General features: G+C 37.1%; 1 protein-coding gene across 1 annotated transcript in view; it reads right to left on the reverse strand.

Annotated features, from left to right (window-relative positions):
- Positions 1-247: 247 nt before the first annotated feature.
- KDR (kinase insert domain receptor) overlaps positions 248-13193 on the reverse strand; it is a 45823-nt gene continuing 32877 nt past the window's right edge. Inside the window, exons 23-30 of the mRNA XM_051964132.1 lie at positions 11891-12013; positions 11662-11773; positions 10718-10817; positions 10159-10264; positions 8844-8995; positions 4949-5045; positions 4109-4194; positions 248-1939 (exon numbers count right to left, since the gene is read on the reverse strand). Of these exons, the coding sequence (XP_051820092.1) occupies positions 1720-1939; positions 4109-4194; positions 4949-5045; positions 8844-8995; positions 10159-10264; positions 10718-10817; positions 11662-11773; positions 11891-12013 (996 nt within the window). The 3' untranslated portion in view covers positions 248-1719. The remainder of the gene's footprint in view (positions 1940-4108; positions 4195-4948; positions 5046-8843; positions 8996-10158; positions 10265-10717; positions 10818-11661; positions 11774-11890; positions 12014-13193) is intronic.

Here is a 13193-nt window from a genome sequence, read left to right on the forward strand (position 1 = left end):
AACATGGAATGGCCACTTGTTGAGATGTTGGCAGGATCCATGCTTTGGGCCTGGGATAGAGTAGATGGAGCCCCTTCCAACTTAACGATTTTATGACCCTATTCTATGCCATTATTCAGAATTAGTTACATGTCATATGATGGCATAAATTACAAAAGGTGTAAAAAAAAAGAAGTAAAAATTCAATATGGTAGCCTTAAATTTGATAGCATGAATGGATTCTAAAATAATAGGTATAGTCTGAAGCTTTGCAAAGGGACCAATCTTTTTTTTTTAATAAAATGACATCAATTTCTAAAAAACATTGTCCTCCTTGACATTCTGCATAACACAGATATAAAAACATGAATAGTACAAAATTCCTTATATAGAACATATTTTAATATATTACATTTGTTTCTACATAAACAGGCTATATAAATACTGTATTGCCGTATCATGTTTTATAGTCATAGTTCCCAGAATTTCACACTATGGTACAAAAAATACATTTTTCTTTTCTTTTCTTTTTTTTTTTTTAAGAAAAGGGATAAGAAGGCAGAAATTCAGTAGAAATAGCTTCATATGTTAAAAAATTTAAATGTACAGTGGATGCTATTAGAACTCTGGCTACAAAAACATAAGTTGGAAGCTTGGCAAACAATGAACAAATCTAAGTCCATTGTCCCTGGAGCAGAAGTGGCCAAAGAACGAAGATATTGGAGGGAAATGGAAAAACAAATTTCTTCCTTCATGGTACTGCCTCGAGTCTAATAATGTTTAGTCCTTAACAAGAACAGTTCTCATAAAGCCACATGTGCTCTTCTTCCAGGGAAAGACCAACAAGAGTACAAAGGATTCTGGGTCTGAAGTCTTATAAATATCTGGGAGCTTCAGCCTGAAAGTTTCCCTTTCTTTGTGGTATTCTGAATAAAAGATTAATCTAGGAGACAAGGAACTAGAGTCATATTTTTTCCTTCCTGGAGTTAATTCCGCCTGGAACTACATAAAGATCCAGAAGGATCTCTCATTTAGCACAGTAGGAAACAGCATAAGGGATTCTCGTTTAGCACGGTTTAGAATGAAGCCTCCACTCACTAATCACAATACCCTCATCTGAGGTCTTGAAATTTGTTGTAAAATTTGTAGCAAATCTCCCTGCCAGCTTCTTGTCAATCGGTTTCATGTAGGGGCTCCCATATCTATTTGAAACAATTTAATATCATCATCTACTTCTCTAAGGCTCAGTTTGAGACCCATCTTTCCCATAAAACTTTCAGACTACATGCAATCCACCATAACATTTCATTTCCCCAAAGTTCTATAACTCTTGTAATGCCTTGAATTATTCCCTGGTCATGTCATACATGTATCTTAATTCCCCAAGTCATTTTGCAAGTTCCTTGAGGACAGGGACCATTTCTTCTACTTCAATTGCATTGGCCAAAGCTGATCACAAAGCAGAGACTTCATAAATGCTTTTTGAAGAAATGAATGAAGAGAGAAGATAAGGCTAAGGTAGACAATGTGCCTTCAAAACATTCATTGTTGAGTCACCAACTTCTTTGCCATTTACTACAGTCTGACTGGCTTCCCGGTAACTGAAGTCCTCTCTTTTTTGTACAAGGATCAAAAATGTGCTGTCTCCTTTATAGGGAAACAAAAGCATTCAATCTCTGAGCAGGGTCTCTGCAGGACAAACCTTTCCAGTTGTGGAGGGACGGAGGCAACTCCTTGGCTTTAAACAGGAGGTGAGTTTAACGGCATCCAAGAGTCAGGTTGAAGTGTGTGTGCACTGCAGGACTGAGGCTCACTTTCCCCAGGATTTAAAAGTTCTGTCTCTTCACTCAAATAAACAGTGGTGTCTGTATCGTCAGAATGATACCCTGACTGGTAACCGCTGGTCTGGTTCGAAGCTTCAGATGTCACAGACTCTTTGCTTTTACTGGGCATTAGTGCACTAGGGAAGAAAGGATGACCAAGTGAGCAGATCAAATGAAGGTTGTTCCCTTATTCCCAACCCTAACCACATGGGGCCTTGTAATCTCCCTAGAGAGCAATGGTACCCATCCCTATCTCTCTCTGTTGCTAATCAACATATCAGGTTGCTTGGAATAATGATTATTTTCAGGTACCAGCATGAATTTGGTTGTCAGTGATAAGCTCTTATTCAGACCCCAGTCTTTCAAGCACTAGATTAGATGAAAGACATTTATCCAGAAGGATGTAAAGGTTTCTGCCAATGGAACATGTTGATGACCTTACTGATTGACCAGCTATTTATGAGATAATTGTTCAAGCTAAGGGGGCTCTTTCCTGATCTTAAAAGTGATCAGGATCCTCTGAAAGTTTATTTGCATTCCCCTTACACTCACAAAGAGGGGATTGGAAGACATGTAAATGATGTTAATAAAATCCTTGTGCAACTTGAAGCATTAATAATCTTAAATACGCCTACAATTGAAGCCATGTCAGAACTGCTATTGACTCATTGAAACCACATTCTTTAGAGGAACCAAAGAGATGACTCACTCAGCAGCAACCAGAAAACATCCTTAATGAATTGGACTCATGGAACATGGCAGATATAGTGGAACTTAGAAATGTAAATCTTATTGAATTAAAATATGATGAATTGCACTTTCATTATATCATTTGCAGTTTTTCTATTATTTGGACATCCAAAGTTATATATATATATATTATATATATATATAATATATATATATATATATTATATATATATATATTATATATATATATATTTATATAAATATGAAATATCACATAAGGATTTTATAACATCTACATATATTGCCTAGGTTGGTATACTCCAGAAAAAATTATTCCAAAAATCTATTATCTGCAATCTTCTCAGGAGCCCCACATCCTCTCCCCCAATGAAATCATACTGGTGTCAGAAAGACTCATATTTAACAGGCTTTTAACTTCATCACTGACACCTAATGGCATCACGATGGTCTTTTTAATGGTTCTTTTGGGGTCCATTTCAATCATTAATATTCTATTTTAAACCACAGTTGGGTTAAACTAATTATAAGCAAGTTAAATTTGTCTACCCTGAATCACAGTAGTTTACTATTTACTATTTGAGTATTATGGTGAACTATTTTGCAAAGAGAGGAATAGTATTGTAATTATTGCCTATATATTTTGTTTAAGGTGGAGTACCCTGGACAGAGTGAACACAAATACCTACTGACTCATTTAAAAATAAATTAATTTTTTCTTACTACCTGAAACCTACAAAATCAATACACTCAACCAGTTTTTAATATATCTCAACTTGTACACCAAATCCACGCAGGGTAATATGTACACTGTTTATTAAATGTACACAGAAAATAATTCATGGGCAGGTTAAATAAAATCTTGATAACTATAAAAATTTTAATCGGATTAAAATTGCCTCATTTGACCACATCCATATTGTCTGATAGCTCCTCTTCCCACTTCCACTTAGTTATCTCCACTTTAGTCATCTTAGCAGTGGAGAGAGAATATCTTTTGGCATCAGAAGATCTGGATTGAAATTCCTACTGTTAGGTAATTAACAATGTGATCTTAAAGAGTGATTTTTCTCTCTCTGACCATCAGCTTCCACAAAGACAAAATGAGAGAATTGAATTAAGGTAATCTCTATAGTCCCTTAGGAAATAATTTACAGAAGAAGGCACTGGAATTAAGAGTTTAGAGAAGGCTTCCTATAGGAAATAGGATTATAGTTGGGACTTCAAGGAAGCCAGGGAAATCAGTATTCAGAGCAGAGGAAGAAGAACATCCCAGACATGAGGGAAAGCTTATTTTTAAAAATGCCTGGAGCCAAAAGATAAAGTATCTTATAACAAAAGCTTCTGCCCCTCCGACAAAGAGTTCACCCACAAATTCTCATGAAAACTTACAAAATACCAGTTTGTCCAATTCCTTTTAAGCTCAAAGTCTGACTTTCTGATTTGGTTTACCTTAAACCACCGCCAGTGAGTATGTCCTAAATGATACAACTAAGGTCATCTATTTTGACACACCATTTTGATTTAAACAATCATTTTGATTTAAATCGCAAGTCCAAACGTTTTTGCCCATTTTCTTTCATCTTGCAGAGCCTTACCTAAATGGGGGTGCCAGTTTGGAACTGGTCTCCAGCGTCTTCAGTTCTTCTGATGCAAGAACCATTCCACTGTCAGTCTGGTTGTCCTTTAAGAAGACAAGGAAATGCCAGCCTTTGATTAAGGGCAATTGTTGACCAATTATTTAAAGATGGCAGAGCTTGTATCTGGCACCCACATGATACCAACCCTCTGCAGAATTCTAATCTTTAGAAGCCCAGAAGTCAGAGCCTAGTCTAGCTTACAATTTATTGCTTCATAGTCTTTTTATAGATGAAGAAAGCATTTCTCTGGGTGGCAGTCTCTGCAGCCCCCTTCCCCCATGCCCCCTTAATATTTTAAAAAAGCAAGATCAAAGAGCCATAGTTGGGATCTAGGACCACCAACTTGTGTACCATCCATGGTATGTATGTGTGTGTGTGTGTAAGTGTTGGGTGGGTGGGTGGCCAGGGAGGGAATCATTTCCTTCAACTGAGAATAAACTTAACCCCAGATACAAGACAGAGAAATTGAGTGATTTCTATCCCTTTTGCTTAAGGAAAGCATATTCCCCAGTCTATCAGGAAGAAGTAGCTCACTGCAATACTACTTGATTTATTGTAGAATTATGGATAAAACAAGCTAATCTATCGTATAGCCCTGCCAAGAAGATACAACTGAAGAACTAAAAAAGATCTTGTTATAAGATTATCCCCCATTAAAAGGCTGCCCTATTGCCTATGGACTCCAAGGAGAGCAGCAGAGTAGAGTCCCAGAGCATGAATACCTAAACCAATATTTATCTACCTGAAGTTTCATCTCATGTATTATTGATTAAAGCTGTTTTTAAAAGCCATACTTACATCTGGGATTACTTTTATTTCTGGTTCCAATGGGATGTCTTCGAATGTTTTTACACTCACTGATCGGCTTTTCCTCTTGCTGCTTTGCAGATACTGACTGTAGAAGAACAAATATTTATAGTTTAGGGGTGATTTCCTTGACTTTCAGTGTCATAAGTAATATTTATATTCATTATCTTTTAACCACAAGACTAATAAAGACCTTCAAAACATTTTCTGTTAAAAAAAAAAGACACATAACAAAACTATGGAAACAACAATAATAGCAAAGAAACGTCTTCTCCTAGCAAATGTTAGAAATTTAATTTCCTGCAAAGTACATTTAAAAGTATAATAAAAACCAAGTGGTTTGGATGAATCTCTGTTTCTTTGGGTTATATTTCTGAGGTCGAGAGCTAGACTAAAGCAAACAGCAGCAAGCTAAGTAATCAGCCCCCTCCAGTTCTACTTCCTGCCTTTATGGGACTTCTTTCTTGAACATTATTCTTGTTTTTAGCCATCCCCTAGTATTTCTTTTTCCAAATAATGTCTAACAGTTCAATGATACATCGGGTTGGAGGAAACACCTGTAAGTCATACTGAAGGGCTAGGAAATACAGCAAGAAACCTAAAATCCCCTTATCTTCATTTGTGTGCTCGGTCCGATTCTTGCCAGACTAATAATCCAATACAAATACACACACACACACACACACACACACACACACACGCCTGTGCATACACATACATAGGGACATACCCTTCTTGCTTTATTTTCTCCATTTTTAAACTGAGCTGCCCCTCCTACCTCACAGAGATACTTTAAAGATATAAGTAATGAATCAGATACTTTTTATATGTCTAGTTCTATGTTAAGTTCTGGAAATACATGCTTTTTCTAAAATCCCTAGCATCAAGGAGCTTACATTCTAATGGGGAAAATAAACTATGTAAACAAGTTTTAAAAAAAAAAACCCACAAGATAAATACAAATAAAGTGAAAGGTAGCCTTACAAAACAAAGCACTGGAGGCTGGGAAGAACCTTAACCTGAGCACTAATTAGTTTTGGTTTGGAACAATAGGGTTGTTGCAACACTCTCAAGCAAGAAGATAAGAGTGGATGGGATTTTTAGGCATGAGGAGCTCTTGGGAAGAAAGATGCTCCATAAACAAAAAAGCTTGTTTGCTTCCTTCAAGTTAGGAAGGGAGCTATAGTTTCCCAGAATGCAAATAAGAGGTCCTTAACTGACTTTCCTGTTCTACTGAGAGAATAGGATTCTTATCCCCTTGTAAATACTCTCCCAAGTGTGTATTATCTGCAGTGAGTGGAGACTGACAAAAAATGTTCCCTGCCCACCATCAAGAAAACACAAGGAAATCCCTGCACATAGCAAAGAGGGAGAAAAGCAGACCATTTTCTCCCAGTGAGTAACCTCTTCTACTCCAAATCCTAGACATTCTAGTGATTCTAGATGTAACATCACTCTTGTTTTTGAATTTTTGAAAGGTTTCAGAGGATGAAAAATGGAGAGAAAAAATAGAGAGCATAGTCAATTAACTAACAAATGCCAAGATGTTGCTAAAAAATCTCTGGATTGGGGAACAAGGGATCTAGATTAAAATTCTAACTTTGTCGTTTTCTTTATGATGCAAGTCATTCCCTGTCTTTGGGCAATAGGAATGGTCCAGAGAAACTGATCTCTAATGACTTATACCAATAACTCCCATAAGCCACTAATTATGGCTATACCACTGATCACTGGGAAATGGTTATTTATTTATAATCAATTAAAAAATAAAATTCGAGATCATCACTCACTTCAAAAGCAAGACATAATCCCTGTTCTTAAGAAATTTCAATGTAAAGGAATTAGCCTAGAAGGAAACAACTGACTAATTTCTCATTCACCTCCTGCCTAGCTAGGACATCAGCCTGGACTAGAGGAAAGTTGCCAGTGAATTCTAAGAACTAGATTCTCCCTTCCACTTGTCCTGATAAAGTCAAGGGAGAAGAACCTAGTTTATATGCTCTTTCTTGTGTCCAATGAACTCTGCTGAGTTTGCAGCTGGTTTTGGTTTTGCATTACTTCCATGCAGAAGATTGAAAAAATTGCTTTTGGGGTTCTTTTAAAGAAAGAAAGAAAATGAAAGGAAAAAAAGAAAAGAAAAAGAGAGAGAGAGAAAGAGAGAAAGAAAGAAAGAAAGAAAGAAAGAAAGAAAGAAAGAAGAAAGAAAGAAAGAAAGAAAGAAAGAAAGAAAGAAAAAAGAAAGAAAGAAAGAAAGAAAGAAAGAAAGAAAGAAAAGAAAAAAAAGAAAAGAAAAGAAAAGAAAAGAAAAGAAAAGAAAGAAAAGAAAAGAAAAGAAAAGAAAAGAAAAGAAAAGAAAAGAAAAGAAAAGAAAAGAAAAGAAAAGAAAAGAAAAGAAAAGAAAAGAAAATATACCTCAGGACTGAGATATAGAAAGAAAATCTACTTGAAGGATTCTGTTTCTTTTTGGCTTTTAAGATAACAGGAAGAATGGGATGGAAAGAGTATAAGAAAGCCTTCAGGCAGAAAATGGGAACTAAGTCTGCTGGGAGACTGTCATGTCACATTTTTCCATGATTCTGTATATAAATGTTAGCAGCCCCATTTTACATCCGATCAACCAACAGCACATTTGGCGCTTCCCCTCAAATGTGATTTCCTCTCTATTGTAAAACCATATGCAAAGCTGCACACTGAGCTAAGAAAGAATAAGTTGAATTCTCATTCCTTTTGGTCATATTTAAAGAGAGAGAGAAAGAGAGAGAATATACTCATGACCATGAAATAACACATGTCCTTTCAATGTCCTTTCAGAGGGGTGGGGGAAATGGCTCACTAGCTATGTGATCATAAGCAAGTCTCTTAATGATTCTAAATCAAGAGATTCAGAAAATGGATTCATTTTATGGGTTCAGATCCAAAAAATGAGGTGGTACTACTTCACACGGTTGTTGGCAGGCTCCAATGAGCAGATAAACTGCTTTGTAAGGCTCCCGGTCCTTTCTAAGTATCAGTGATTAACAATAGGCCAGCAGAACCTGAGCACTTTTTTGCTTTGGAACACTAGTATTGTTGCAACACTAACTTCTTGCCTCTTCCCACATCTTCATGAGCCTTTTCTTTGGGGATCATCTTCCCCAATTCTTGCCACTGAAGTGAAAAGAGGCATTCTGACTCTCCTCTAAAAGCTCTACCCTGTTTCCTCCTCTGAATGACAGCTCTGTCACACTACATTTTCACCCTGTTCCCAAGGTCCATCATTTTTCATTTCTGTACAATGGGGAGAATTTGCCCTAACAATTGAAAAAAGAAAAAAAAAAAAAAGGACTAAGATTTACCCAAAGATTTTCAGTCCCATTTCCAAAGATAATAAAAATATAAATACTAAATATAAAAAAAAATGCTAAAAATCAGACTTGGGAAAGACCTGCAAGGATACGAGACATCCTTTCCACTTCAGAATTCTACTCCCCAGTATTCTATCATGTGCTTTATCTAAATTAAATTTCATAAAACAGGCACCCATGGATGCATATTAACCTTTCCCTCATGAGCCATTTCCTAATCCATCAACATATCAGAGGGGAGAGTAAAAATATAGTTTTCATTTTAATCCACCACCAGTGACATTCCAGCTGTTGCAGCTGCAGGGCCTGGGATCCTGGAAGGGGACAAAGGACTGAGGCTGAAACAGGAATTCAAGACTTGGGGAAGAGCTTGTAAAGGCCCTCTTAAAGAGGTACTACTGCTTTATTATTAGCCCCACGGCCAAGGTTAAATGTGGGAACTTGGAAATGGAATGCAGCAGCTGAAAGGCCTTCCTTGCATTTTCCACACACCCCCTGGGATTGTCTGGAGGCCCCAGTGGGATATTCACCAGATACAGTACCTAATTCCTGCTGGGTTGTCATAATGGAATTTAGGATCACACACTTCCTCTTCCTCCATACAGGAAACAGGTGAGGTCGGCAAAGAGAGTCCAGAATCCTCTTCCATGCTCAACGATTCTGATATAGGAAGGACAATGTAGTCTTTACCATCCTGTAACAATATAGACAAAGAGGAATGTTATTGTTATAGATTCTATGCATTAAAATTCTTTTAACTAAGAACACACACATAATATAGCCATGGTAGATTTCATAGCTCAGGTTATATTGCTCTGACAAGAGAATGTAAAATTTTAAAAGATATAATTAAATCATCTGTCAAAATTAGGATTATACACAGTAGGGATAGTTACACGGTTGTGTGGCACATTCAAAATTTTTAAAAATTGGATCGGGACAAGAACAATAGGAAAAAAATGGGAGTCATAATGGAACACAAATAGAATTTGAATCAATAAAACAATGCTGCCATTTTATTAAAGTAACACAATCTTGGGATATGGGCAAATGATATGCAAGAGGTGAGAAGTAATCTCTTCATAGATCACCCAGTGCTCTGCACACAGTAGGCACTTAATACAAACTTGAATTTGATGGATCTCAACAGTGATCATATCCTTAGTAGAATATTGAAACCAGCTTCAGTCTCCCTGCTTTAAGAAGACTTTGGAACAATTAAAGAGAATTCAAAGAAAAGCAAACAAAAGGATGAGCAAAGAAATAGCTAGAAAGGTCCTTTGAAAAGAAAAAAATGAGCTTCTTTGATCAAGAAACAAAGCAAAATTTGCCAATAAATTCTTGAAGAAATTATTAATAAACTGCTAACTTTGAGTCATCTATCTTCAATGCTTAATAGAAGATAAAAGTGGAGATTAACAGGCCTCAGACTTAGCAGGATACATGGTCTGGAAACAGAAAGGAATTTCTGATGGTAAAAGCCACTAACTTTTGGAAGCCTATTCTCAAGTCTCAAGAACTTCTGGGAAAGAACCAAAATATCCTTGGGTCATGGAATCATGAGGTTGTGAGATCTTCAAGCTTAGAAGGGATGCGAAGATCATGGGTTTTCTGTTGCTTAATGATGCTCCGGCAGAGAGAGAGAAATGGGGAAAAGAAGAGTTCCCTTGCCTTCTTTCACTCTTAAAAGTCTGGGTTTATACGGGCTTCCCATAGGGGAGAGAGAGGGACAAGGGGAGATCTAGGCAATGGAAAAACCAAAGTATTAATAAAAGTCTATTTTTAAAAATAAATGTTTGTGTTTCTGTCAGGTTTTATGCCCTAGATTCGGGCATTTTTAGAAACATGATGACGTACCTGTTGAGCACTGGCTTGTAGCAAATTCCCCAAATGCTCCACAAGTTCTGAAAATGTGGGTCTCTGCTTGGGCTCTCCATGCCAACAATCTAGCATGGTTTGGTACCTAGAAGCCAACAAAAATGGAGGTCACGTTCTCTGATCTCTTTTATCTGGATTGGAGAGTGATAATGCCTTTATTAAATGAATTGTATGACAGAAATTGTAAGAAGCACCACGGAGAACCCAAAGAGTCATGAGACATGTTAGAAGGACTGAGAAGCTATAGACACCGAAAATGCATTGTGAAAAGTAGCACAAACTGGCCGAACAACCCATGCTACTGAAAGTCACGGAAGGAGCAGGGATGAAGGAATGGGGTCTGACAGAATAATGGAATTTGAGAGTCTTCTGATTCAAGCCATACTTCATAAAGAATCCCCTACAACATACTCGACATTCTGCCTCTGCTTAAAGACCTCCAATGGGGAAGAACTCACCACCTCCCAAGGGAGCCCATTGCACTTATCAAAAGAGATGGAAATGAGCGCTGTGGTGGAAGTCTTTGAGGAAGTCTTACATTTCAGGGGTAGTATACTCAGGGGCCCTCATTCGGGTTCCTTCTTTCAATCTTCTGCAAAAGTCCTCATCGATTTTTACCCCAGGATAAGGGGAGGCGCCTGGAATGGAAAAAGTAAATGAAATCTCTCTATTTTCCACTACTCACCCATCCTACTACAGTGAAGGGCTGTGTTGTAAAGGGAACAGTATTTGCTTTGAAGACTTGAATTTACTTACAAGTCTTAATATTTCTTATCTGTATCTGTCTGAAGCTCCCTTTATTCCCTTATATTTGTACTACCTTTCTCCCAGAGTTATTGTGAGGTTAGTGCTTTGTAAGTCTTAAAATTTTAAATCTAAATCTAAAAAAAAATTGAAATTATTTTTATTATAAAGGATTATAGAAAAGATGAAAACAGGCACTTACTAATCATTTACTTCATTCTAGGTGTTGTACTAAGCACTTCACAAATATTATATAATTGGATCCTCACAACAAGTCTGAGAAAGTGTTTTTTTAATCCCCATTTTACAATTGAGGGAACTGAGGCAAATGATTGGACTTAGTGCTTGAAAACAATCCTACAATTCATCTAGTCTAAAACTTCATCTTACAGATGAGCAAGCTAAGGTTGAGACCTTGAAGGACTTGACTTAGGTCAAAGAAGTAGTAAGTGGCAGAGATTTAAATCCAGATTCTCTGATTCCAAAATCAATGTTCTTTCTATTGTACCTAAAGATAATGTATGTAAAATGCTGTCATTTCCATATATATTTAAATTATTCTTGTCATTCTTTTTATTATAGTAGCTGTTATTATCATTCATGTTTGCACTTCTATGATTACCATTCAAGCATGAAATGGAGCCTAAACCAATGAAGCGTAAAAATGGTGACACTGGGAGAAGACACACACTGGTCCCCTTGGCTTCTGTCCAGCTGGCTTAAAATGATGTGACTTACCTAAGGAAAATATTTCCCAGAGCAAAATTCCAAAGGACCACACGTCACTCTGAATTGTGTAGACTCTATCAAAAATGGTTTCTGGAGCCATCCATTTCAAAGGCAATCGAGCCTATAAATTTTAGAAGAATAAATAGAAATCATTGAAGAAAATCAAAAAGATCTCATATTGTTTCTAAAATCACACTTCCCCACCCTCCAAAGCAATAGTAGATGTCTTAAATCTTACATCTCCTTTCCTGACATAATCTGGGTCTTTGTAAATGTCCCGGGCTAAGCCAAAGTCACAGATTTTGACCACGTTTTTGTCTGCCAAGAGGATGTTTCGAGCTGCTAAGTCCCGGTGGATACACTGCAATGAGAAGAAAGCATGTGTGTGTATGTGTGTTAGGTCTTGTCTCTGCCACAGCTGATCTCTTTTACATCTGCCGGGACCTCATGGGCCAAAGCCAAATAGACTCTGGGACTTTTTTGGAGGCGGAGGAGAAGCACACTTCTCACGTCTCACATCAGAAAAGGGACTGGTTACCAAGGGAGGTGTTAGTGGTTTTTATCAACATTAAAAAAGGAGAGAGAGGGAGTTTATAAGCTGAGCCTAGTCACACACCTGCTTATTAAATAACCACTCCAAGTCTTTGGGATTAGGTAATCAAATTATTTGATGACAATGGTGCAAAATAAATAGATTAATTTTGGCCACGGTGAAGAATGTGTTTCTGGTCACATCCACACATCCCCTTCCCTCTGCTAGAGGCTTTTCTGGACACGAAGCTATATATAGCTAACAGTTTCAATCCAGGTAGCCAGAGTGGGATTTATTTCTGAATGAGTGCACAGGCATTAGATGTCACATAGCCTTGTTGGCTCAACCATTCAGCTTCTCTATTTCACAACCAGTTGATGCTGTAATGGACCTCTCTGGGTGTTTTACGAGCAGCTTCTTTCCTTTCAAGTGTTGCACTTCAAGACAAGTCTAATAAGCTAAGTGTAACTTGTCTTAAAGATAAATCCCTAGTATACTAAAAAAAAACAAACAAAACAAAAAAAAAAACATGTTGGCTATATCTTAAATTTTTTTCTTTCTTTTTTCTCTCTTTCTCTCTTCCTCTTTCCCCTTCTCTCTTCTCTGTTTTGTCTCTCTTTCTTTCTTTCTCTCTCTCTCTCCTTTTCTCTCTCTCTTTCTTTCTTTTTCTTTCTTTCTTTCTTTTTCTCTCTCTCCTTCTCTCTCTCTCTCTCTCTCTCTCTCTCTCTCTCTCTCTCTCTCTCTCCCTCTCTCTTTCTTTCTTTCTTTCAAGTCCTGATCCAGCATTCCATCAGCACTATAAATCGCCCCACCAGCTGTCCCTCCCTCATTGTCTGATAGCTGCTATTATTTCATCCATTTTACAAGTAAGGAGATAAAAATAAAAGAGATTAATTGATTTAAACAAGTTCTTAAAGTTAACATAGTATCTTTGTAATTCCCATTCAAGGCTATCTGTCTGAAGAGTTTTTGTTCAATATAACAAGGGAAATATAGGAATAGGGAAAAT

This window comes from Antechinus flavipes, chromosome 6 (assembly GCF_016432865.1).
Source record: "Antechinus flavipes isolate AdamAnt ecotype Samford, QLD, Australia chromosome 6, AdamAnt_v2, whole genome shotgun sequence".
In the NCBI taxonomy this organism is placed as follows: Eukaryota; Metazoa; Chordata; class Mammalia; order Dasyuromorphia; family Dasyuridae; genus Antechinus; species Antechinus flavipes.